The sequence below is a fragment of the Jaculus jaculus genome, chromosome 2 (assembly GCF_020740685.1).
Source record: "Jaculus jaculus isolate mJacJac1 chromosome 2, mJacJac1.mat.Y.cur, whole genome shotgun sequence".
In the NCBI taxonomy this organism is placed as follows: Eukaryota; Metazoa; Chordata; class Mammalia; order Rodentia; family Dipodidae; genus Jaculus; species Jaculus jaculus.
In genome coordinates this window covers 43,666,586-43,694,134 of record NC_059103.1, presented here as the reverse complement: position 1 = coordinate 43,694,134, position 27,549 = coordinate 43,666,586, and the positions used below count along the sequence as shown (strand labels likewise).

At 43.5% G+C, this 27,549-nt stretch overlaps 1 protein-coding gene and 1 pseudogene across 1 annotated transcript; one reads left to right on the top strand and one right to left on the bottom strand.

Annotated features, from left to right (window-relative positions):
- Window positions 1-5,123: 5,123 nt before the first annotated feature.
- On the bottom strand, window positions 5,124-24,886 carry LOC101612061 (annotated as a pseudogene).
- Window positions 24,846-26,043, top strand: LOC123458748 (guanine nucleotide-binding protein G(I)/G(S)/G(O) subunit gamma-10). The gene has a single exon (XM_045143909.1). The coding sequence runs from the start codon at window positions 24,885-24,887 to the stop codon at window positions 25,089-25,091; it is 207 nt and encodes a 68-aa protein (XP_044999844.1). The 5' UTR covers window positions 24,846-24,884; the 3' UTR covers window positions 25,092-26,043.
- The last annotated feature ends 1,506 nt before the right edge of the window (window positions 26,044-27,549 follow it).

Sequence of the window (27,549 nt, the reverse complement as noted above, 5' to 3'; positions counted from 1 at the left end):
AGACCAACAAAACACTGTGGCAACCTGCGTAGATGACAGCCAGGAACAAAATCTTGCAACTGTGCAATCTTATGTTTGCCCAGGGACAAATGACTATGGGACTTGTGAGGGAACAGAAAGTTTCTTTTGCTATAAATGGGGATGTGAGACCAACGACCCCCTGGATAAAGAATAATCAAGATCTTATCCAGATCAGTAGAGCAAAAACCAGACATCACCAGAGAGGACTGCTGGCTCTGCTTAGAGCCCAGGCCCCCATAGTATACTGGCTGGGCTACCACAGGAAATCTGTCAGTGCCTTCAGAAAGCTCCTGAGATGCTCTTGGGGAAGGTCCCCAGTCCTTACCCTTCAAGCTGTAACTGGAAAATGTGTTATAGAAACAGGGGGAAAACTAGATAGCTTCCCTCACCTTAAGCATCTCTGTAACAATACTATCATCGCAAATGCTAGTATGTCCTACCTTGTGCCCCCTAACAGAACCTGATTTGCATGCACTACCGGCTTAACCCTTTGCATCCACCCACTGTTACTTCAGAATTCCAGCATGTGCGTTCTAGTAACACAGTTTCCCCAAGTTTAATACCTTCCCTTCAGCTTATATATGGAGATGGTCCCAGATCATCCCAGAGGAAAACAAGATTTGGGGGCTCAGCGATCCTTCTCACAGTGTTGGTTGGTACTGGCATAGCTGCAGGAATTGGCACTGGTACAAAAGCCTTAATTAGGGTGGATCAGACTTATCAGGCTCTAAGTAACCTTATAGACTCAGATCTCGCTAAATTAGAGAGGTCTGTCCATCACTTAGAGTGGTCACTGGACTTGCTAGCTGAAGTAGTATTGCAAAATAGAAGGGGATTAGACCTGCTCTTTCTACAGTAAGGAGGGCTTTGCCAGGCCCTGGGAGAACAAGGCTGTTTTTATACCAACAACACAGGCATTGTCAGAAACAGCCTAGCCATGATCCACAAGAGGCTAGAAGAAAGGGCCAAAATTTGACAGCAAAATCAAAGCTGGTATGAATCTTTGTTCAGTTGGTCCCCTTGGTTAACAACTTTAATTTCTGCCCTAACTGACCCCCTTATCCTTTTACTGCTTGCCCTCACCTGTGGACCTGATATCACTAATGCTTTGGTAAAATTTGTTAAGGATCTCCTAGCCACAATACAATTAATGGTTCTGAAACAACAGTACCAACCTTTGGAGCCTTTGGATACATCTCAAGGATCTGAGATGAGGCCATACTCAAGGGGGAAATGAAGGGACCAAACTGACGCCATGACAGGCTTCAGTAAGGTGCGGCCCTAACTAGGCCTAAGTTTCAGTTTCCTGGAGAGGTAGGCCAGACTTCTGGGGAAAACCACAAACAAAGGTCAGGCGGTTAATCAACAGTGACCCTGACTTGTGGCCAGGGAAGATAGCCACCATTTTGTGCTCTGGGGGCTGAGTCAGTTCCTGGAGGCATGTCCAAACATGTCCCTTTCATGTACTTTTGCCCCAACCAATCAGAGACGTATAACTGTGACTGTTGCTTGCCTAGCCAATCAGGGTTAGAAGATTACCTAACCCGCCTGGAATTCTCCTAGTTGTGCTTAAAAGGAGCCTGTGTGCTCCTCTCGGGGTCGCCATTTTGTATGAATGGTTGATCCCCCCATGCTGGCTGATTCTGCCGAATAAACACTCTTTGTTTTTACATACTATTTGAGTCTGGGGTCTTTTTTCAGTGATCTTCAGACCCTTACAAGCTACAGGGAAATACCTTAACAAAAGTACATGAACAACGTTTGCAGAGGCTGGAAGCCCTGGCGCGCCCATTCTCTCTCTCTCCCTCTATCTGTCTTTCTTTCTGTTTCTGTCGCTCTCAAATAAAAAATAAAATAAAATTTAAATTAAAAAAAAAAAGAGTTACTGAAATGCATGTGTTTATTCTGGCCTTGTTTAAAAAAAAAAAAAAAGAATGAGTAGGATGAGCTGGGAGTGGTGATGTATGCCTTTAATCCCAGCACTTGGGAGGCAGAGGTAGGAGGATGGCCATGAGTTCAAGGCCACCTGGAGACTACATAGTGAATTCCAGGTCAGCCTGAGCTAGAGTGAAACCCTACCTCGAAAAACCAAAAAAAAAAAAAAAAAGAATGAGTAGGATGAACATTAGGAGTTGAGGAAATGGGACCATGCTCTATAGAAGATGTGGTAGAGGCTGTGATCCCTGATGGGAGGACTGGAAAATGAAAGGAAGTTCAGTAGTGGAACTAGTTGCAAGTATGGAAGTTAGAGAAACCCCATCAGCTACAGGGTGGGCTCAACTGTCTACCAATTACCTGCCACAAGAAGATTTGAGAGCTGGGTATTGCCAGAAGGGCAGAGAGGGCAACTCTAAGAATTGATGAGGCAGCACCTGGATGCCTTAGTAGAGACTGCTTTCTTCAGAGGAAACAGGCATTGGATAGAAGGGTTGGGGAGACTCCATAAGGATGGAGTGGCAGTCAGCATTCCTGCAGCTTTGTCAGAGAAAGGGTCAGTAACCAAGTGTCCCAGCACCCACTGTGAGCTAGCAGAGTTATCCGTGAAACCCAACATAAGGCTAAAAAGAGTGCTAACATTACATCAGTCAGTGCATATGATGAATGCTGGAAGGAATGGCTTCATAATTTGTAGGAAGGACACAATATAAAAAAAAAAAAAAAGTACATGAACAATATGGAGAATGTTTAACAAAATGGAGTTTCTATGGTCAGCTTACAAAATGGAGTTTTCATGGTTAGCATAGTCCTTTCATACATAATATTTATTTATTTGAGAGTGAGGGGGAGGGGAGAATGGGTGCACAATGACCTTTTTTAAATTTTTTTAAAATTTTTATTTATTTATTTGAGAGTGACAGGCATAGAGAGAAAGAGGCAGAGAGAGAGAGAGAGAGAGAGAGAGAGAGAGAGAGAGAGAGAATGGGCACGCCAGGGCCTCCAGCCACTGCAAACGAACTCCAGACATGTGCACCCCCTTGTGCATCTGGCTAATGTGGGTCCTGGGGAATCGAGCCTCGAACCGGGGTCCTTAGGCTTCACAGGCAAGCGCTTAACCACTAAGCCATCTCTCCAGCCCCACAATGACCTTTTGCCATTGCAAACAAACTTTAGGCACATGCCACATTGTACATCTGGCTTTATATGGGTACTAGTGAATTGCGCCCTGGCCAGCAAGCTTTGCCAACAAGTGCCTTTAACCACTGAGCCATCTCCCCAGTGCATAAACTAACTCTTTCAGAGAGACAACTGAGAAATCTGAGTTTTTATAGGAGGGTGGCTCTGAACCTAGATGTTACCTTCTCTCCTCTTACCTATGCATTTGTCTTCCCTTGAGCTAAAACGGGCTGCACTCACTTTTATGCTATCTGGGGCAGCTCTGCTCCATTGGGCCTAGGCTCACCACAAACTCCTCCAAGCCTCTGGTGAGGTTCACATGCCTCATCCCTTCCCTCTGCTGCCTATTGTCCCTGTACAGTGAGGCAGACACAGGTCAAGACTGTGTGAAAATCACACAACAAAATGTTAATGAACATAAAGCAATACTGGTCCTCAGTGCTCTTTCTGCGAGGGCAGGGAAGGAGTTGAGGAATTGAGAGAGGAGGCAGAGTCTCGAAGACACTAACATTTCTGCAAGTAATCCTACAATTGCTGGTCACTGCTTTGTGCAAATTGACTCACTGGAGTATCTTGGGGCTCTAAGCTGGCCACAAAGCTAAAGGATAAAACGATGACTGACAGTAAATACCTTCCTGGGCCAAAGCAACAATAGTTAAAAGGCAAACTTGTGGTGATGGGTATGGTTAGCAATTCTTTCCTCAGACACCCATCCTGAGTTTGGGGCCACACCGAACAGTCTGTGACTGACTGCAAAGTTAAAATCAACAAGGAGGGGATGAAGTTAATTGTTTCTTCCTGGTAGGATGTGAAGGCTGAGCACCATGTTCACACCCAAGGCTCAGGTCATACTGAGCAGAAAGCAGTTTTCAGGTGACATCAACAAAGACTTGAGGCATCTGGTTCTTGGTTCCCTTCCTATTCACTCATCGAGTCCCTTCCTGCAAGGCATATGATGCTTTCCTTGAAATCTGGTTTCATTACAAGCACCCCTAACAATCTGGTCCTAGCTGGTTAATCTGGGGAAGTGCTCCGGGTCATCTCAACCAAGGACAGAGGGAATTCTCTAGTTCTCTGCCAAGAGTTCTCCTCCCTAATCCTCTCCCAAGTACAGCCAATGCTGGCTTTGAATTGCCATCCTTTATTTTTCTCTCGCATTTTAAAATATTTTATTTATTTATTTATTTATTTATTTATTTATTTACTTTTTTGAGAGAGAGAATGAGAATGGGCATGCAAGGGTCTCTAGCCACTGCAAACAAACTCCAGATGCATGCGCCACCTTGTGTATGTGGCTTACGTGGGTCCTGGGGAATCGAACCTGGGTCCTTAGGCTTTGCAGGCAAGCACCTTAACTGCTAAGCCATCTCTCCAAACTTTTTCTTTTTTTTAGAAAATTATTTTTATTTATTTATTTGTTGGCAAGCAGGGAGAGATAGAGAAGATGGGCATACCAGGGCCTCCAGCTACTGCAAATGAACTCCAGATGCATGTGCCATTTTGCACATCAGTTTTACATGGATGCTAGGGGATCAAACCTGGGTCATTGGCTCTGCAGGCAAATGCCATAACTGTTGATCTATCTCTCCAGCCCGTTTTTGTCTCTTAATGATAGAAACAACAGTTTGCTGTTCATCACCTTTTTCAAGTTTCATTAAGTTTAGACTATTGCGGTACTTTTTTGTTTCAAGGTAGGGTCTTGCTCTAGCCCAGTCTGACCTGAAATTCACTATGTAGTCTCAGGCTGGCCTCAAACTCACAGCAACTCAACCTCTGCCTCCCGAGTGCTAGGATTAAAGGTAAGTGCCAACATGTCCAGTGAAGATGACTTTTTTTTTCAGGCTTGTATTACGTTTAATAGGGCAGATGCTGCAGATATTTCGCACTTTCAGGAGAGATGGTCATAGGAGAAGTACACAGTGAAGTATTATCCACAAACAAAATGCTCTCTGTGGACCCTGCTTCCATTAGCAAAGAGGTGACCATTTTTATAGTCGTCTGAGGTGCTGTAACACATCTGCTGATACTCCTAGCTGTTTAACTAAATTGGTTGTCTGTTCTAAAATCCACGTGATGCTAGGTTTTTCCAAATGTGCATGGGCTTGTGGGCCATCTGTCCCTGGGGTACTCTTGCCACAGTTTTTGTTTAACTCAGCATTATTTCCACAAAGTCGTTCATCTTGGGCTTGATCAACCTTTTCCTCAGCTGGAACATGACAAAGACCCACGTCCTCAGAGGAGTCCAGTAAATCTCCAACCTGGGGCTGTGGAGTGACTGACTTCAGATGTGTGAGCACATACTCTTCACACTGGCCAAGTGTGTTCAGAAGATCGTGTACTGCACTGATCACTGTTGTATTATCACCATGAAGGTGATACCAGGAGCGCAAGACACTCAGCATTCCTCTGAGTAGTCCATAGTTCAAAGCCACGCCTGCGCCTTCCTTGAAGCCTTGATTGAAGCCGTGCTGAAGAGCAGCTGCCTTGCCGGCATCCACCCCGTCTCTGTAACCTTCCTAAGCATATGAACAGTGAGTGAGTCACGTGTGGTTCTTCTGGAAAGATGCGCACCCAGTGACACTGCCCACCCGGGTTCTTCTTGCTCACGTCTCCGCATGTGACTCCGCCACTCCCGCCGCGCCAGCAGCGCCTAGTCCTCCTCCTGGTCAAACACATCCCCCCGCTCTCCCGGGCTCCGGACCGCGGGAGCCCCCGAAGACGACTTTTAATTGATTTAAACTTGGTTTAAAATATACGCACTTCTTTCAGACTTTTTTTTTTTTTTTTCAAGGTAGGGTCTCACTCTAGCACAGGCTGACCTGGAATTTAATATTTCCTCTCAGGGGAGTCTTGAACTCACAGCAATCCACTTACCTCTGCCTCCCAAGAGTGCTAGGATTAAAGGCACCGCAAACTGTCCTTTTTATCTTTTATAATGCAAAGACTATAGGGACATTTAAAGTTGGGCTGAATATACTTTGCTTCATGAGATGCCATGAGCAACCAATTTCTCTCTGATTGGGTTGAGGCCTGTTGCACAGTAGGGAATTCATGGCTTCTGGAAGGAAAAGATTTAATTTGGCTTTCAATTTTTATTTATTTACTTATTTTGGTTTTTCAAGGTAGGGTTTTGGTATACACCAAGCTGGCCTGGAATTCACTATGTATTCTCAGGCTGGCCTCAAACTCACGGTGATTCTCCTACTTCTGCCTCCCGTTAGCTTATAATTTTGAGGGGAAGTTTCATTGCAAAGAAGTCATAGAAGGAGCACACAGCCAGTATCACATCTTCACATCAGCATGGAGGCAGTAGAGAGCGCTGTGTGACAATTGGAGCTGGGCTATAACACTTTACGGTCTGTCCCCAGTGACACATATCCCCTAGCAAGGCTCTCCCTCTATAATGCTCCACAACCTTCCCAAGCAGTGCCATGAACTGGGGAGTAAGCATTCTGACACCTGAAACTATGGAGGACATTTTATAATCAATCCACAACATTCTGCTTCTGGCCTCCATGGACTCATGGCTGGTATGGAAAAGCTAATCAAAAGCCTGTGGTTGAGGAGGCCATACACCCTAGGAGGGAAGCTGCTCTGTTGTTTGGCTTACTTGATAATGCCGTGTCCATCAAGCTGCCCTCCTAATATTTATGTTTACATGCATAGCTTAGTGTTGCTCTCATTTCTGTCAGAGATTCTTTTTGTACATGGTGATAATGGCTTGGGACATTCAGTATTCATCACATTGCTGAGGAGTGACAGCTAAGTGTTCAGCACCCAAGGAGACATGTTGATTACACCCCATCAAGGCTCAGGGAACACTGCATAAGTGGGAAAAATGAAGATTTCATTGGGTGGAAAGGAGTGCTTTGGAACACCGCCTTTTGGACATGGTTGTTGCACTCATAATCTCTCAGTATCTGTCATTACCTATGAAATAGTGGGCATATCATGTCATCAGAAATGGTGGAGTAAGGGAAAAAAAAAAAGATATCAAAATAGGAGACTAGGGCTGGAGCGATGGCTTAGTGGTTAAAGTGCTTGCCTGCATAGCCTAAGAACCCAGGTTTGATTCCCCAGAACCCACATAAGCCAAATGTGCATGATGGCACATGCATCTGAAGTTTGTTTGCTATGAGGCAATGGTGAACCTATTCTCTCTCTAATAAATAAATAGAGCCAGGTGTGGTGGCACACACCTTTAATCCCAACACTTGAGAGGCAGAGGTAGGAGGATCAGAGTGAGTTTGAGGCCAACCTGAGACTACATAGTGAATTCCAGATCAGCTTGGACTAGAGTGAACCCTACATAAAAAACCAAGTGTGAGGGCTGGAGGGATGGCTTAGGGGTTAAGGTCGTTGCCTGAAAAGCCAAAGAACCCAGGTTTGATCCCCCAGGACCCACATAAGCCAGATGCACAAGGTGGCACATGCTTCTGGAGTTCGTCTGCAGTGGCTGAAGGTCCTGGTGTGCCCATTCTCTCTATCTGTCTCTTTCTGGTGCATGCACTCTCTCTCTCTCAAATAAATAAATAAATATTTTTTAAAACCCAAAACAAGGCTGGAGGAATGACTTCATGGTTAAGGCATTTGCCTGCAAAGTCAAAGGACCCAGGTTCGATTCCCCAGGACCCACATTAGACAGATGCACAAGGGGACACACGCATCTGGAATTCATTTGCAGTGGCTGGAGGCCCTGATGTACCCATTCTCTCTCTCTCTCTCTCACCCACCCTCTTTTTCTCTGTGAAATAAATTAATAAAAATATTTTCAAGACCCAAAACAACAACAACAAAAAAATAAAACAAGTAAGAGCCAGGCGTGGTGGTACATGCCTTTAATCTCAGCACTTGGGAGGCAGAGGTAGGAGGATTGCTGTGAGTTCAAGGCCACCCTGAGATTACATAGTGAATTCCAGGTCAACCGGGGATAGAATGAAACCCCACCTCAAAACAAAAACAAAACAAAACAGGGCTGGAGAGATGGCTTAGCGGTTAAGTGCTTGCCTAGGAAGCCTAAGGACCCCAGTTCAAGGCATGATTCCCCAGGACCCATGTTAGCCAGATGCACAAGGGGGCGCATGCATCTGGAGTTTGTTTGCAGTGGCTGGAGGCCCTGGCGCCCCCATTCTCTCTTTCCCTCTGCCTCTTTCTCTCTCTGTCTGTCACTGTCAAATAAATAAAGAAAAAAAATAAAAACAAAACAAAAAACCCAAATAAATAAATAAAATATTTAAAAATTAAAATAAAATAGGAGACCACTTGGAAAGAGGAAAGGGTTCAGTAGGAGGGGGTAGGGGAATAGGACAAAAAACTAGAAGGGGGCTAGAAAGATGGCTTAGTGGGTAAGGCACTTACCAGCAAAGCCTAAGGACCCAGGTTTGATTTTCTAGATCTCACATAAGCACATGGTGGCACATGCATCTGGAATTCATTTGCAATGGCTATAGGCCCTGGCGTGCCTATTCTCTCTCTCTTTCTCTCTAAAATATAAAAATAAAATATTTTTAAAACTAGAGCTCTGGATGCAGAGGTAGTAGGATTGCCATGAGTTCAAGGCCACCCTGAGACTACATAGTGAATTCCAGGTCAGGCTGGACTAGAGTGAGACTCTACCATGAAAAAAACAGGTAAAAAAAAATGGGGGGGGGGTATGATCAAATACATTATGTACATGTATGAAAGTTGCCAACAAAATGTTTTAAGCTACTGGGAGTGGTAGTGCACTCAAGAGGCAGAAGTAGGAGGATCACCATGAGGTTGAGGCCAGCCTGGGACTACATAGTGAGTTGCAGAGTGAGCCCTTACCTTGAAAGAAAGAGAAACAACTCCCCCAGTCAAAGCTACAGTGACAGAAAGTTTTATGCGTGTTTGCAGGTCACTCCTTGCAGCGGCAGTGCAAGAGCAGAATTCAGCCGCAGCAGCAAGAGTCAAGGCAGGACGGGCACTGAGAAAGTTCCTTCCGCTCTTTGACAGTGCTGGTTGAAAGGAGTGCAGCTGAAGCTAACCAGAGGAGGCACTGCGCTCGCAGAAAAACCTCAACCGTAAGTATTGTAAACAACAGTAGTAGCTGTGGAATCAGGTTCTAAAGGAAAGGGTGGAGAGATTCAACCAGTTAGTGTGAAAGTTTTAGATAAAGTTATCCCAGAATATGGGCTGGAGAGATGGCTTAGCGGTTAAGCACTTGCCTGAGAAGCCTGAGGACCCCGGTTCGAAGCTCGATTCCCCAGGACCCACGTTAGCCAGATGCACAAGGGGGCACACGCGTCTGGAGTTCATTTGTAGTGGCTGGAAGCCCTGGTGCAAATCTAACTACAATAGAGGCCTCTGGTAGGTTGCATGTGCTCTGGTAAATAATTCCCCACCCATGTTCATGCAGTCAACGTTAATTAAACTCAGTGGGTCTCTCTCTCTCTCTCTCTCTCACATACACACACACAAACGCACACTCATGAAAAGACAAGGCATCAACGTGGACATTCTAGTTTGGAAGAAGAAATGTTCAAGTGAAGGGCAGCAGGTACAAGAGAAGATAATGGGAGGGAATAATGATCAAAATAGTTATATACATGTATAAAAATTGTCAACACACACAAAAAGAAAAGTTTTTAAAAAGCTGGGCATGGTGGCACACGCCTTTAATCCCAGCACTTGGGAGGCAGAGGTAGAAGGATTGCCTTGAGTTTGAGGCCAACCTGAGACTACAGAGTAAATTCCAGGCCAGCCTGAGCTAGAGTGAGACCCTACCTCGAAAATTAAACAAATAAGTAAATAAAAATAAAAAAAATAAAAAAATTCAACAGCAATTAAGCCAAATGTGGTAGTACATGCTTTTACTCCCAGCACTTGGAAGACTGAAAGAGAAAGATCAGCATGGATTTTAGGATAGCCTGGGGTAGAATGAGTTCCAGGTCAGCCTGTGTTTGAGTGAGACCTTGCCTCAAAATTAAAAAACAAAAAGAGGACTGGAGAGATGGTTTGGCCCATTAAGGCTCTTGCCTGAGAAGCCTAAGGACCCAGGTTCAATTCTCCAGTACTCACATAAGCCAGAAGGTGGCACTGCGTCTGGAGTTCGTTTGCAGTGGCTGGAGACTCTGACATGCCTATTCACTCTACCTATCTGCCTCTTTCTCTCTCTCTTAAATAAATAAGTGAAATAAAATTTTCTGCTTGACACTTGATTACCTGCCTAAAGTAAAAGGTAAGACTATTGCTGAAGATACCATATACTGCCAGTGCAGACCACAGAGCTGGCTGGAGTCAAGAAGAGAGCCGTTCCCTATACAATTAGCCTATCTAGGGCTGGAAAGCTCTACATGAGCTACTGGGGAAAAGTGGCCAACAACAGTGTGAGCAGGCAGGGATCTTCAGTGGAAAGAAACCCCGTATCCTGGAACTAGGAACCAGGTCTGAATCCTATGGAGACAAAGATTATTAAACTGGGCGAGGTGGCACACACTTTTAATCCCAGCACTCAGGAGGCAGAGGCAGGAGTTCGAGGCCACCCTGAGACTACATAGTGAATTCCAGGTCAGCCTGAGCTAAAGTGAGACCCTACCTTGAAAAACCAAAAAAAGAAAGAACGAACGAAAGAAAGAAAAGATTATGTATGCTCTCCAATGTCAACCTCCCACTAGTCTTTGGCTAAGAGGGGCTACATCCATCAAATGCTCCATAAATTAATAACGCTTATCCAGTTTAACCTATGCTGACTTTACTCTCCATTGGAAAATCTGCAATCTGTTTTTTGTGGGGTTTTTTTCCCCAGAAGGTAGAAAGAGGGGCTAGAGAGATGACTTAGAGTTTAAGGTGCTTACTTGCCAGACCCGAGGAGATAAACCATCCCTCGCTTATCAGTCAAGGCCCAGCTGAAACTACAGAGAAATTGGGGAGACAAGCAAGAGTGCTGCTTCTCTGATCAGTCTGATGATCAGTGCCAGGGTGAAGGAGCAAATGCTGAGGATACTTAACACATACCAAAGCAGAGATCCAGAGGCTCCTAAGAGCTCATTACTGAAGCAGACTTAAAACTCACCCACCAAGGCTCAGGGAATTTTACGGAAGAGGAGGTGGAAAGATTGTAAGAGTCACAGGTTGAGATGTCATGCCCAGAGGCACTGCTCCCCCAAATAACTGACTGTTGCTTCCACAATGCATAACCCACAACCCCATGGGGAATGCCAGCAACCACACTGAGGACGGTCCCCTTTGCAATGGGGACGGGGAAGAGGGAAAAGATGGTACCAACACATGAACCATACAAAATGTGTCCTTGGGCTGGAGAGATGGCTTAGAGGTTAATATGCTTACCTGCAAAGCCTAAGGACTCAGATTCGATTCCCAGGTATCCACATAAGCCAGATGCTCAAGGTGGCGCATGCATCTGGAATTTGTTTACAGTGGCTAGAGGTTCTGGAGCCCCCATTCTCTCTCTCAAAAGATAAATAAAAAATATTTTTAAAATATGTTCTTAATAAAAAAAATAGGGACTGATCGAGTTGGGGGGGGGATATGATGGAGAATGGAATTTCAAAGGGGAAAATGGGGGGAGGGTGGGTATTACCATGGGATATTTTTTATAATTATGGAAGATGTTAATAAAAATTGAGAAAAAAATAGGGATTGGAGTGATGGCTTAGCGATTAAGGTGCTTGCTTGTGAAGCCTAAGTACCTAGATTCTACTCCCCAGAACCCACATAAGCCAGATAGACAAGGTGGTGCATGTGTTTGGAGTTCATTTACAGTGGCTGGAGGTCCTGGCATGCCTATTTCTCCATCCCCCCCCCGTAAAAATATAAAAATAAAATATGTTTTAAAAAATTTAAAAACTTTATGCTTGATATATCTTCTTTGGAAATAATAAAAATATTTTTCCCCAAATTAGTGGCCATAGAGGTTCACATGGCAATTGCTGAAGAGAATGAGGCAGGAGAATCACAAGTTTGAGGCCAGCTGGATTATATCTTTAAAAGGAGAGAGAGTAAGTGGGGCATAGTAGTGCACACTTTTAATACCAGCACTAAGGAGGCAGAGGCAGGAGGATTGCCAAGAGTTCAGGGCCACCCTGAGACTACATAGTGAATCCCAGGTCAACCTAGGGTAGAGTGAGACCCTACCTTGGGAAAAAAAAAAAAAAAGGAGGGAAAGGTGATACAAAAGTTGACAGGAATAATGGGGGGGGGCATGGGAAGTGGATTTAAACCTGGGATGAGGGAGATGGGGAGAGGGTGGACTGGGAGAAGGGTTAATCAAAGCTAAAAAGACATGAACAAGCCATACTGAAACGTACTTTTTCCCCTGTATTCTCAGTGTGGCCTCAAGCTCAGGGCGCCACCACACCCGGCTTGGAAACCTACTCTAAAAAAATTAATTTATTTGCGGGCATGAGTACATGTGGATTGATACAACAGGGCCCCTGGTCACTGCAAACCAACTCCAGATGCGTGTACCACTTTGCATCCAGCTTTCCATTGGTCCTAGGAAATCGAACCCAGGCTGGCAGGCTTTGCAAGCAAGCACCTTTAACCACTGAGCTACCTCCCCAGCCCCAGAAACATATTTTGTAACATAACTAAGTATATAAATATATACTTTGAAAAGTTCTAAATAGTTTAAACATGCTGGGTGTGGTGGTACAAGACTTTAATCCCAGCATTCGAGAGAGAGGCAGAGGTAAGAGGATCCCTGTGAGTTTGAGACTACCCTGAAACTACAGAGTGAGTTTCAGGTCAGTCTGAGCTAGAGTGAGACCCTACCTAGAAAAAAGAAAAAAAAAAAAGTTTAGGTAGAGGGGGATAAAACCTTATTGGGGGTGAATATGATCAAAATCTATTGCATAGCTTTCAATTGTGTTCTCAGCCGCTGCTCTCTAACGCCAGCGCAGCCTCTAGCTCACCGAATTTGCAGCGGTAGAAGTGGGGTAGGTAAGGAGGGCTCTATACCACGGCTCCTACAAGAGACTGCCCGCAAGTTCTCTGGTGGTAAAGCGCCCAGGAAATAACTGGCAACAATAGCGGCTTGCAAGAGTGCGCCCTCTACTGGAGTGGTGAAGAAACCTCATCGTTGTAGGCCTGGTACTGTGGCACTTAGTGAAATTAGACGCTTTCATTAGTCCACTGAACTTATGATTCGCAAACTGCCCTTCCAGAGTCTGGCGAAAAAAATTGCTCAGGACATCAAAACAGATCTGCACTTTCATAGTGCAACTGTTGGTGTTTTGCAGGAGGCAAGTGAGGTCTATCTTATTGGCCTGTTTTTTTTATTTTTTCAAGGTAGGGTCTCACTCTAGTCCAAACTGACTTGGAATTCACTATGCAGTCTCAGGGTGACCTTGAACTCACGGCGATCCTCCTACCTCTGCCTCCTGAGAGCTGGGATCAAAGGCGTGCGCCACCACGCCCGGCCTGCCACCACGCCCGGCCTGGTTGGCCTTTTTGAAGGTAACAACCTGTGTGCGATCCATGCCAAAAATGTAATGATTATGCCAAAAGATATCCAGCTAGCACACTGCTTATGTAGAGAGTGTGCTTAAGCTTCCACTATGATGGGAAACATTTCACTCTCAAAAAAAAAATCTTTCTGTTCCTGTTATCAGTAGCTCTGAATGTTAGATATTTTTCTCCATGGTGCCGGAAGGTACCTAAGTATATGATTGTGAGTGCAAAACTAGGGGACAAGAATCAGGTACTGGCAGTTTCTCCATTTTCATTTGTGTGTGGATTTTTAATATAAATGCTGGTATTGAAAGCGTTAATGCAATTCAAAATGTTTCAGTGAACAAGTTTCAACAGTTCAACTGTATAACAATTATAAATAAATCTGTTAAATTTTTCTAGACAATGCCAGCATTTGGATTTTTTAAAGTAAATTTCTTATTGATGACACCTAAATGGTGTTTGTAACATTTTTATCATACAGTACATTCCATCCATTCACTATACTTTTTTAACTGAGCTACCCTACATGCAAGAACATGTTCTTAATGCTGTCTGTCTCCTGCGCTTTTCCTATAAGTTTGTTATTAAAATACATTAAACTACTAGAAAATCTATTGCAGATATGTGTGATGTTGTCAAAAATAAAATTTAAGGGCTGGATAGATGGCTTAGTGGTTAAGGCGTTTGCCTGCAAAGCCGAAGGATCCCAGTTCGATTCTCCAGTATTCACATAAGCCAAATGCACAAAGGGGGGGGGGGGACATGCATCTGGAGTTTGCTTACAGTGGCTGGAGGCCCTGGCACACCCATTCTCTTTCTGCCCCTTTCTCTCTCAAATAAACAAATTAAATTAAAAAACAAACAAACAAACTTTAAAGCTGGGTGTGGTGGCACACGCCTTTAATCCCAGCACTCGGGAGGTAGAGGAAGGAGGATCCTTGTGAGTTCAAGGCCACCCTGAGATTACATAGTGAATTCCAGGTCAGCCTGGGCTAGAGTGAAACCAAAAAGAAAAGAAAAAGTACTTAAAAAATAAAATTAGGGGCTGGAGAGATGGCTTAGCGGTTAAGCGCTTGCCTGTGAAGCCTAAGGACCCCGGTTCAAGGCTCGTTTCCCCAGGTCCCACGTTAGCCAGATGCCCAAGGGGGCGCATGCATCTGGAGTTCGTTTGCAGAGGCTGGAAGCCCTGGCGCGCCCATTCTCTCTCTCTCCTTCTATCTGTCTTTCTCTCTGTGTCTGTCGCTCTCAAATAAATAAATAAAAAATAAAATAAAAAATAAAATTAGGGCTGGAGAGATGGCTTAGCGGTTAACCCCTTCCTTGTGAAGCCTAAGGACCCCGGTTCGAGGCTCGATTCCCCAGGACCCATGTTAGCCAGATGCACAAGGGGGCGCATGCATCTTGAGTTCATTTACAGTGGCTGGAGGCCCTGGTGTGCCCATTCTCTCTCTGTCTCTATCTGCCTCTTTCTCTCTCTGTCACTTTCAAATAAATAAATAAATAAAAATGATTAAAAAAATTAAATTAAAAATTCTCCCTATTCCACAATGTATTATGCTTTCCTAGTTGTTGAAATTATTCCTGTATGAGTCACTACACTTTGCATAATAGTTGCCTTTAGTACCCATAGTTTGTTTGTTATCTGTTAAAAATGAAAGCATACTATTATTCAACTATTCACTGAACTTTATCAATCTTGCTTACTAAAATTCTATCAGACATACAAGATGAATCCATATTTGAGTCTTACAAAATTCACCCCACAAATAATAAAAAGCTCCTTCCCAGCACGTGGGAGGAAGAGGCCAAAGAATCAGGAATTCAGGGTCAGTCTTGGCTATGCAACAAGTTGGAGGCCAGCCTGAGCTACATGAGACCCTGTGGTTGTTTGATTCAGGTGTCCCCCATAAACTTATGTGTTCTCAATGCTAGGTTCCCAGCTGATGGAGATTTGGGACTTAACACCTCCTGGAGGGAGTGCGTTGTTGGGGGTGGGCTTATGGGTGTTATAGCCAGTTTCCCCATGCCAGTGTTTGGCACACTCTTCTGTTGCTATTGTCCACCTTATTTTGGCCAGGGGGTGATGCCCACCCTCTGCTCATGCCATCATTTTTCCCTGCTATCGTGGAGCTTCCTCTCAAGTCTGTAAGCCAAAATAAACCTTTTTTCCCACAAGCTGCTCTTGATTGGGTAATTTCTACCAGCAATGCAAACCTGACTGCAACAGTAAAGTGGTCCTGAGGAATGGGATTGCTGCTAGACACCTGACTGTGTGGCTTTGGCCTTTTGGAGCTGATTTTCAAGAGGAATGTGGCAGGATTTGAAACCTTGCACTAAGAGACACTTGGCAGTGTTTTAAGTACAGCTTGGTGAACTGTTCTGGTCAGAGTTGAAAGGTCTGAATGCAGTAAGAACTGTGGACTGTGAGGTTTGGCTTATGAGGGTGAGAGAGCTTTGCTTGGACTGGGCTAGCAGGTTGTGTGAGAAGCTTGCTGACATGGCCATTCCCTGAGAAGTTGTGCAGGGTTGCTTTGCATAGAAATGAATTTGTGTGAGCAGAGGGATATGGCACAGAAAAAATGAAATCTTTGGGCCTAAACTGCTGCCCAACCACCTGCAAATTGTTTGAGAGATTACAATCTTTGAGATTGGACCAGCTGACCTGCACTGCGGCAAAAGGAATAATGTAGACTCTTTGTAAGGGGCCTAAGTGCTCAAGGAGTGTCCTGTTCTTCAAAGTCTGCTTTATTCCCCCCTGGATTAACAAATTGGCACCCTACCTGGTATTGTGGAGTATAAGAAATGCAGGAAAGAGAGAATCATTGAGTTGGCAACATAGTCTTGTGTTTTGGAAATGGCCATGGGCAGTGTGAAGCAGGTTTGCTGGATGCCTGCATGGAGACCCCATGGGGCCATGAGGATGAACCATAGGTTGCAGTGTAGACCCAGTGGAGTTGCCAGGACCACGAGATGGCTGCCAAGGAAAGTGGCTGGCCCTGGATGAAGTTTACCAGGACTGTGAGTAGCCTCGCTGAAGGCGAGGAACTGGAATTCCAGAGACTTGTTGCTGGTTAGAATTATTGGACTTGAAGACTTGTCACTGGCTAGAGTTGTTAGACTTGAAGCTACAGAGTTTGATGCTTGCCCTGGATGTTTTAAATATTGTGTTGATTGAGTATTTCTTTGTTATGCCCAATGCCACCTTTTGTAGTATAAATGTTATTCCTTGCCATTATAGGTTTTGGGGGGACTATGTTTTTGGTGTTATGGCTCAGTTAAAAGATCTTGGATTAATATCATTAGGATTGATAAAAAAAAAAGGGGGGACTTTTAAAGTTGGGCTAAATGCATTGCATTTTACATCATGGATAGTCTATGGGGCCAGGGCGGAATGTGGTGGTTTGATGCAGATGTCCCCCACAAACTTAGGTGTTCTGAATGCTAGGTTCCCAGCTGATAGATTTGGGAATTAACACCTCTTGGAGGTGGTGTATTGTTGGAGGTGAACTTATGGGTGTTATAGCCAGTTTCCCCTTGCCAGTATTTGGCACACTTGGCACACTCTCCTATTGCTGTTATCCACCTTATGTTGGCCAGGGGTTGATGTCTACCCTCTGCTCATGCTGTCATTTTCCCTGCCATCGTGGAGCTTCCCCCTTGAGCCTATAAGCCCAAATAAACTTTTTTTTTTTTTTTTTTTTTTTTTTTTTTGCCCCGCAAGCTGCTGTTGGTTGGGTGATTTCTACCAGCAATGCGAACCTGACTGCAAGGCCGCTACAGAAGCCCCAGGGGGGCTCCAGAACTGTGTATATTTGATCATAGGAATATAAATACTGAAATATGTATGTAAATACAGCTATGTGTGAAACTAAAGCATGTTTGATTATCATTTTAAAATGGAAATCATGCTGGTTATGGTGGTGCACGCCTTTAATCCCAGCACTCATGAGGCAGAAGAGGATCACCACAAGTTTGAGGCCACCCTAATACTACATAGTGAATTCCAGGGCAGCCTGAGCTAGTGAGCCCCTACCTTGAAAAACCAAAAAATAAATAAAATAAATATTGTGGAGAACAAAACCAATCAGACTTCCCACAGTTTTCAAGCATAGCCCTTAGTGATACTACAAATAACAGGCTTGTGAAGTTGCATATTGTTTGACTCTCAGCTATCAACATTAAAATTCTGTTTTACGAATTATGATTTATAACATTCAGTTTTCTAGAAAACTGAACCAGCTTTCTGTTCTCTGTAGAAAACATGATAAAACATGAAGTCAGTCATCCAGCCTGTTAAGAATGTAGGAGTAGCCAGGCGTAGTGGCACACACCTTTAATCCCAGCACTCGGGAGGCTGAGGTAGGAGGATCACCATGAGTTCGAGGCCACCCTGAGACTACATAGTGATTTCCAGGTCAGCCTGGACAAGAGTGAAACTCTACCTCATAACCCCCCCCCAAAAAAAAAAAAAAAAAAACGTAGGAGAGGACTGCAGAGAAGGCTTAGCAGTTCAGGCACTTGCCTGCAAAGCCAAAGGACCTAGGTTTGATTCCCTAGGATCTACATAAGCTAGATGCACATGCTTCTGGAATGCATATGCAGCTGCTGGAGGTCCTGGTATGCCCTTTCTCTCTCTCTCAATTAAAAAAAAAATTTTTTTAAGAATGTAAGAGACCTGCATGGTGGTGCACGCCTTTAAGCCCAGCACTTGGGAGGCAGAGGTAGGAGGATCACCATGTGTTCAAGGTCACGCTGAGAATACAGAGTAAATTCCAGGTCAGCCTGGGCTAGAGTGAGACTTTACCTTGAACCCCCACCCCCCAAAAAAAGAATGTAAGAGACTGGTTGTGGACATGTAGATCAATAGAACAGGTAGCTATAACCATGTGATCTTCAACAAAAATACTCATTAGAGAAAAGACATCCTCTTCAGCAAATGGTGCTGGGAAAATGGGATATGTATCTGCAGAAGGATGAAATAGATCCTTATCTCTTTCCATGCATAAGAATTAAGTCCAAATGGGGCTGAAGAGATGGCTTAGCGGTTCATCACTTGCCTGCCAAGCCTAAGGACCCTGATTTGAGGCTCAATTCCCTAGGACCCATGTTTGCCAGATGCACAAGGGGGCACATACATCTGGAGTATGCAGTGGCTGGAAGCCCTGGTGCACCCATTCTCTCTGTCTGTCGCTTTCAAATAAATAAAAATAAACAAAAATAAAAATAAAAAAAAAAAAACTAAGTCCAAATGGATCAAAGACCTTAACATCAGACCTGAAACTCTGAAATTGCTAGAGGAAAAAGGGAAGCCCTTCAACATATTGGTCTTGGCAAAGAATTTCTGAATATAACCCCAATTGCTCAGGAAATAAAACCACGCATCAACTGCTGAGACCTTATGAAATTACAAAGCTTTTGTACAGCAAAGGACACTGAATAGAGCAAAGAGGCAACCTACAGAATGGGAGAAAATCTTTGCCAGCTATACATCTGACAGAGAATTAATATTCAAAATATAAAAAGAACTCAAAAAACTAAATGATAAAGCCAGGTGTGGTGGTGCACACTTTTAATCCCAGCACTCGGGAGGCAGAAGTAGGAGCATCACCGTGAGTTCAAGGCCACCCTGAGATTACATAGTGAATTCCAGGTCAGCCTGAACTAGAGTGAGACCCTATCTCAAAAAAAAAAAAAAAAAAAAGCACACAATCCAATTAAAAAATGGACTATGGAACTAAATAGAGAGTTCTCAAAAGAAGAAATATAGATGGCATATAAACACCTAAAACCATGTTCTATATCCCTAGCCTTCTGGGAAATGCAGATGAAAGCTACCTTGAGATTCCATCTCACTCCTGTCAGATTGGCTACCATCATGAAAACAAATGACCTAAATGCTGACGAGGATGTGGATAAAGAAGAACCCTTCTACATTGTTGGTGGGAATGCAATCTGGTCCAGCCATTGTGGAAATCAGTGTGGAGGTTCCTAAGACAGCTAAAAATAAATCTACCATATGACCCAGCTATAGCCCTCCTAGGCTTATCTCCTAAGGACTTGTTTCATGCCCTTAGAGATACTTGCCCAACCATGTTTATTACTGCTCTATTTACAATAGCTAGGAAATGGAACCAGCCTAAATGTCCTTCAACTGATGAGTGGATATTGAAGATGTGGCACATTTATACAATGAAGTTCTACTGAGTGGTAAAGAAAAATGAAATTATGAAATTGAAAAAATGAAGTTGCAGGAAAATGGATGGATCTGGAAAGGATTATACTAAGTGAGGTAACCCAGGCTCAGAAAGCCAAACATCACATATTCTCTCTTTTGAAAAATTTTTATTTTTATTTGAGAGCAACAGACAGAGAGAGAATGAGGCAGAAAGAGAGAGAGAGAGAAAGAGAAAGAGAGAAAGAGAGAGAGAGAGAGAGAGAGAGAATATGAACGCAACAGGGCCTCCAGCCACAGTAAACTAACTCCAGATGCATGCACCACCTTGTGCATCTGGCTTATGTGGGTATTAGGGAATCAAGCCTTGAACTGGGGTCCTTAGGCTTCACAGGCAAACAATTAACCAATAAGCCATCTCTCCAGCCCCACATGTTCTCTTATATGTGGATCCTAGCTAAAAATGATTGGACTTTTATGTAAGTAAGAATAAAACTCAGTAGCAGAGGCCAGTAAGTTAGAAAGGGGATATAAAGGGAATAGAAAGGGAGGTAGGTAGGAGGTACTTAATAGGATAGTATTGTATATATTTAAGTAGAACAGATTAATAGGGGTGAAAATGCCTAAGTGAGGTCAGGGAACGAGATTGAGTAAAGGAAAGGTGGAGGGAGTCAAAATCTGAGAGGATAAAGATAAGTCATATGGAAACCTACCTTTTTGGACAATAGAACAGTCAGAAGCCATAGATTGTTACTAGAAAATTTTCAGTGCCAGGGATGGGATACCTTCCAGTGAGTTGTTGGCCAGGGAGGTCACTGATACTCCCAAACATTACAGGCCATTGCTGAGGCCCTTTGTTTCCCACCAGGAATAGATGGTAAGATCCTATTGCTGAAGACTCCACATACTTGGGCTGCAAAGTCACTGAGAAATCCTGCTGGAGCTGAGCTGAAAATCTCTATGTAGACCAGCTGACAGAAAGCTGGAAAAAGCTACACTGCATGCAGTTCAATGGAAGAGAGAGAAAAATCACCAGTGAAGATACTCAACTCTGGACACTACAAGCCTAAAATTTGGCCAGCCAGGCCAAATGAGCCAACAGGTACAATAGTGGCATGTCTGTTATGGGAGAAACCAGCCACTCTCTAATTTGACTGGAGGCACATTCCATGGGAGGGAATACATCCCTGATACTGAAAACCTACAACAGGGCCCAAAGGGTGTGTAATGTCTGCTGCTATCTGGCTAAATGTATATACTATGCACATCAAACTGCCCAGTAAGCACTCCTCTTAATGTTCATACCAACATATTAATGCTACTCTCACTTTTGGTTAGAGAACCTTCTCTTTTCAGATGGCAGTGACCTTGGGATGTCTCAGAAGTGACAGAGGAGTGCTCAGCATTGAAATGTCTCTATCACACCTTCCAAGGCTCAGGGTCCATTGCTGAAGAGGTGGCAGAAAGAATGTAACAGCCAAAGGAAGGGTAGGGCTCCTTACAATGCACTTCTCCAGATACAAAATGGCCTGGATACCCATAACCCCACAGTGCCTGACACTACCTACACAAGACCTCATAATAGGAGGAAAGATGATGACATCAAAATAAAAGAGAGACTGATTGAGAGAAGGAAGGGGTATGATGGAGAGAGTGGAGTTTCAAAGGATAAGGTGGGAGGAGGGAGAGAATGACCATGGGCTATTGTCTACAATTATGGAAATTGTTAGTAAAAAAAAAAATTTTAATGTAGAAGAGCTGGGTTTGGTGGTGCACACCTTTAATCCCAGTACTTGATAGGCAGAGGTAGGAGAATGGCTGGGGGTTCAGGCCAACCTGAGAATACATAGTGAATTTCAGGTCAGCCTGGGCTACAGTGAGACCATACCTTGGTAAAAACAGAATGTAGGACAGCTGGGTTTGGTGGTGCACAACTTTAGTCCCAGCACTTGAGAGGCAGAGGTAGAATGGCCTAAGAAGCCTAAGGACCCAGGTTTGATTCCCTAGGACCCACATAAGCCAGATACACAAGGTGGCATAAGTGTCTGGAGTTCATTTGTAGTGGCCTCTTAATAAAATATCTTTATGTTTATTTATTTATTTGAAAGTGACAGAGAAAGAGGCAGAGAGAGAGAATGGGCATGCCAGGGCCTCCAGCCACTGCAAATGAACTCCAGACGCATGTGCCCCCTTGTGCCTCTGGCTAACGTGGGTCCTGGGGAACCGAGCCTCGAACTGGGTCCTTAGGCTTCACAGGCAAGCACTTAACCTCTAAGCCATCTCTCCAGCCCAATAAAATATTTTTAAAAGGAATGCAGAAGAAAATTTATTATTATTTATTTATTTATTTATTGGTTTTTCAAAGTAGGGCCTCACTCTAGCCCAGGCTGACCTGGAATTCACTAGGCAGTCTCAGGGTGGCCTTGAACTAATGGTGATCCTCCTACCTCTGCCTCCCAAGTGCTGGGATTAAAGGCGTGTTCCACCACACCTGGCTATGAAATATTTTAATATTTTATTTTCATTTATTTGACATAGAAAGAGGGGGAAAGACAGAGAGAGAATGGGCACACCATTTATGTTTATTTATTTGAAAGTGACAGAGAAAGAGGCAGAGAGAGAGAATGGGCATGCCAGGGCCTCCAGCCACTGCAAATGAACTCTAGACACATGTGCCCCCCTTGTGCATCTGGCTAACATGGGTCCTGGGGAATTGAACCTGGGTCCTTTGGCTTTGTAGGCAAACATCTTAACTGCTAAGCAATCCCTCCCTCCCTGTAGCAGAAATATTTAACAGAGCTATGCCAAGCAATTAGTAAGTCCTCCTTCCCTCCCTTTTTTGGGGGGTATTTGCTAATGTAGACTCAGCTTGTTGAAGTTCTGCATATTTCAAAGTTAAACCCTTGGTTAGCTTCAGGGAAGCCATTTCTGTCCTTCAGATGATTAGCAGTTTCTCTCCACCTGGGTCACTGGGTCAGGCTTCCATTTGACCACTGACAGGAAAATTACCAGGCTGTTGCTTGTGCACAACTGACCTCAGTCTTTGAACACCATCAGAGGCGCTTTCCAGGTTGATGACACCCTGCACACTTTGACACACATCCACACACTGTTCCAGAGAATTAAATATTAGAAGAGGACAAATGGAACCCTGAGCCTGGAATTAGCCCCATGACCCTTCTTTCCCCTTTACTGATTCTCTGCCATGTACCATAACTGAGTCCCTTTCAGTGCATCATGGAGCCCAAATGGGATCCTGGGGACCCCTGAAACTGCCAGCTTGACAGTTTGAATGCTCAACATCTTTTTCATCCCTTTTTTTTTTTTTTTTTTGTAGTGTTGCGGAGATTGAACCCAGAGCTTCACACAGGCTAGGCACTTTACCACTAATCTGCAGCCCACATTCACTCCCCGTTTATATTTCTTTGATATAAGGGCTTAGTAACATACTTACACAGGCCCTGAATTAACAATCCTCCTTCCTCAGCCTCCTGAGAAGCTGGGATTACAAGCATGTTGGTTGTAATTTCCTCAAAATAGAAACATTCCATGATGGAGAGGCTTGCTGGGGTATAAAGAAGTCTCAGGAAACTTCAGAAATGAAGATCTATAAGGCCAAGTGCCATTATATCAGAAGTTAGAACTGCTTAAAAGAAGAGACTTTCCTGGGCTAGAGAGATGGCTTAGCAGTTAAGGTCCTTGACTGCAAAGCCGAAGGACACAGGCTTGGTTCCCTAGGACTCACGTAAGCCGATGTGTGATGTGTCGCATGCATCTGGAGCTTGTTTGCAGTGGCCAAAGTCCCCGGTGTGCCCATTCTATCTCCTACCAGCTGAGCTTCTGTAAGTCATGTGAAGAGCTCCGGGGATACAGCTTCCATGCGTGGTCTCCTATCCTGAGGCCGGATTTTCGTCCATGCAGCGGTCTTTAAGTTATTTGCGCTCCAGTAACCTTTCAACCATACTCTTGTAAGCAACGCCAATCAACTCACTGGTTCACTAAGCTAGATTGGACAGAACTGTTTCTTTGGTCAGTTATCAGTGCCCTCTCTGGGGTGAAGACGTTTGTTTACATATCCCCAAGAAAAGTGACCACATAAGTACCTCACTGGGCCCAAGTTCTTTCTCATGTTTTCTATGTTACTTTCTATGTTGCAGTTACCTTTACGCTGCTGGGAGAAAGCACTGCTGAGCACAAGCAGCAGCTGATGGGATGGCAGTTTTTATTTTGGCTTTCAGTCCTGAGAGGAAGCTCCATGGTGGGAGGGAAAGCTGACTGAGACCCCATGGCTAGTTTACAAGAGTGCCCTAGATGACAGATGTTCAGTGCAGGCCAGGAACCACATGGTCAGCCTTTATGGGTTTGGACAAAATGAGTGCATAGAAACCTTGCAACTGTCCTTTGGAGCCCAGCAGAACTACTTCTGGGAGCTTTAGTTTGATTACTGCTCCCAGAGGCAGCGGGACAGGGACAGCTTGGAGTCTAAACTGTCTCTTGGTGAACAATATGTGCCTTGGTTTCCCTATAAAAGGAAGAAGGAAAACTTAAGGCCTGTATTCTTTGCAATTATGGAATACAGAAGTGGGGGTGGCAAAAGTAGAAAAACAATTCTGGCATCAACTTGAAAATATTGTGTGTCAACTTAACAAGACCCAAAATCATCTGTGAGGGTTATCTAGGTTATGATGGCCTTTGTGCATGCCTGTGATGATCACCTTGATTAGCTTAGATGAGGTGGGAAGACCTTAACTGTGTGTGGCACTGTTTCAGGGTAGTGGCCCTGGACTGTATAAAAAGGAGAGCTGAGCACTAGTATTTATCTATCTGCTTCCTAACTGTGGATTGAATGTAATCAGTGGTCAGCTTCAGCTTTTTGCCATCCCTGCTATAATGGACTGTAACCTGAAACTGTGTGCTGTGCTGAAACAAACCCTTCTTGTCTTCAACTAATCCCATTATTGCTTCAGAGGTTACAACATTTTCACTTCTAAGCTCCAAGGAATAGAACTTCAATGAACACAAACAAGTGGAATGCTAAAGAAAAAAATAATACGGTAAAAAGAAAAGAGGCGGCGCCGCTCTCGGTCTCGCCGTTCCGCCCAGCCTGGCCCGGCCGCCCCGCGCCAGCACGGTCGCCGCCATGTCTTCCGGGGCCAGCGTGAGCGCCCTGCAGCGCCTGGTGGAGCAGCTCAAGCTGGAGGCCGGCGTGGAGAGGATCAAGGTCTCACAGGCAGCTGCAGAGCTTCAACAGTACTGCATGCAGAATGCCTGCAAGGATGCCCTGCTGGTTGGTGTCCCAGCTGGAAGTAACCCCTTCAGGGAGCCCAGATCCTGTGCTTTACTCTGAAAACTGTAGGGAAGAACTTTATTGAAGAATGCCTTCAAGCACCAAGTGATGAATGAATTCCTCCAAGTCTCAAGTAAACAGTTTTCTAAATGACTTAGATATTTCAGACCTTCTCTGGTCTGGTCCTATAGGCAAAATTCTACAGAAATTAATGATTTTTCTATTCAAATAAGGAAACCAAGTAAAAGAGTAGGATTTTAAAATGATAAATGGCTTATTTCTTTTGCTAAAGTATTTTGTATTAAGACAAACAAAAATCTTACCACCAAATATACTAAAATGCACCTCTTTCATAAGTGAAATACTGTGTTGCTATATGTGGAATATCATGTATGTTCTATTTACTGGATGTTTACATTTTAGGAAGAAAACATTTTTACTAAAATAATTGAGTATTTATAATTTGTTGTTCTAAAGAGTTTTATACTATAATAAAATTTGTTCTTAGGGATTTAGAATTACTAAATGAAGAGAAGGAAGTATAAAATTGGGAGAGGAGAACAAGCTTTACTAATCAAATGATATTCTGGTTTTCTAAATGAGATTTTCATTTCTGAATGAGAAAAAAAAATTTTTAACACTAAACTTAAAAGAAGTTTCTTATCAGACTTGTTTGAAAGGATAATGTTATGTTAGGTTGCCCCATCTTATATATGATGTAAACTGATCTTTTTTTTGAAGTTTCTTTATACTTTTGCTTGTACTTTTAGTGTCCTTAAAAAAAATACTTTTCATGTCCTTAAAAAGAGTTGAAAATGTGACCTGTATACAGAACTTTGCAAATGGTTAAAAACAAGTCATGTGCAAAGATCACAAGCTAAAGGATTTATTCATGTCACACGTGTTTTACTTGGATTATGTGCTGTTGATTGAATTTGGGATACTTTTAGAGTGATCCATTGTGTTTGTAAAGGAAATCTTTGAAGAGCTTGAAAATAAAAGTTTTACCTAATTCAAAAAAAAAAAAAAAAAAAAGAAAAGAAATAAGTGGGGAACCAAGAACAATTAAAATGTGACCAAGTTGATTTTAAAAAGTAGTAAACAAACTAAGTTATTACATGCAGAGTGCTTCCTAACACACTATACTAATCCTTACAAGCTACTTAAGACCAGGCTGATTTTAAACTGGAGATTCAAACTGAGTGAAATTTTTGAGCACAACCAGTTTGATAATTGCTTCACTGGTGAACTTTGTTACTTTAGTTGTACTCAGGTTCTCAAGAAAGGAAACGCTGAAGCGGCGTGGTGGGTGGCATGGTGAATGAAAGCCAATTCTTACAACCCAGGCTTATTTAATAATAAATTGCTGACTACTATTGTAAAATAGTGCATAATAAATTCTTTAAAATAACAAATCAGGTTGGAGAGATGGCTTGGTGGTTAAGGCACTTGCCTGCACAATCTAACAACTCAGGTTTGATTCCCCAGTACTTATGAAAGTAAATGCACAAGGTGGCACATGTGTCTGGAGTCCGTTTGCAGTAGCTGAGGCCCTGGCATGCCCATTCTATCCCTCTACTAAATAAATATTTGTTTTTTAAATAACAAATCCTTCTTTTAACACAGGGAAACTGGGACCCTGGTAACTTTGCCAAGAGGATAAGTGGTCCAGGCAGTCCACGAAGTATAAACATTAATCACTGCCATTTGTCCAGCAAGACTCTGCTCAAGTTATGCAAATTCTATTGCAGATGGGGAGCAGTTTTTACAATTCAGTGTGCAATGACATCTAACATCCTACTTTTACAATGAACCATGATTTTCAGATACTTCTTGTGAATTTACCCTGAGTGAATCATGATTTTCAGACACCTCTTGTGAATCATCTTATTTGTGGTGACCTAAAACTTCAGTTTGGTTATATGCTGGAAATAATTTGCATTTTCTGAATTCTGGTACTTTGTGTTGTATGCTTTTACTTTTTAAAACATATTTATTTATTTTTGCTTTTTCGAGGTAGGGTTTCACTCTAGCTCAGGCCGACCTGGAATTAACTATGTAGTCTCAGGGTGGCCTTGAACTCAAAGTGATCCTTCTACCTCCCGAGTGCTGGGATTAAAGGCATGCACAACCATGCCCGGCTCACATTTTATTTTTATTTATATATTTGAGAGAGAAAAACAGAGAGGGAGAGAGAGAGAGAGAGATTGGGCATGTCAGGGCCTCTAGCCACTGCACATGAACTGTAGACACATACACCACCTGGTGCACCTGGTTTACATGGGTACTGGGGAATCGAACCTGGGGCCTCTGGCTTTGCAGGCAAGTGTCTTAACTGCTAAGCCATTTCTCCAGCCCTTATCTTTTCATCTCTTCTGATACCTTTGGACTGACTTCCTTTATTTTTCTTTTATAAAAAAAATTTATTAGCATTTCCCATGATTATAAAAAAATATCCCATGGAAATTTCCTCCCTCCCCCCCCCCCACTTTCTCCTTTGAAATTCCATTCTCCATCA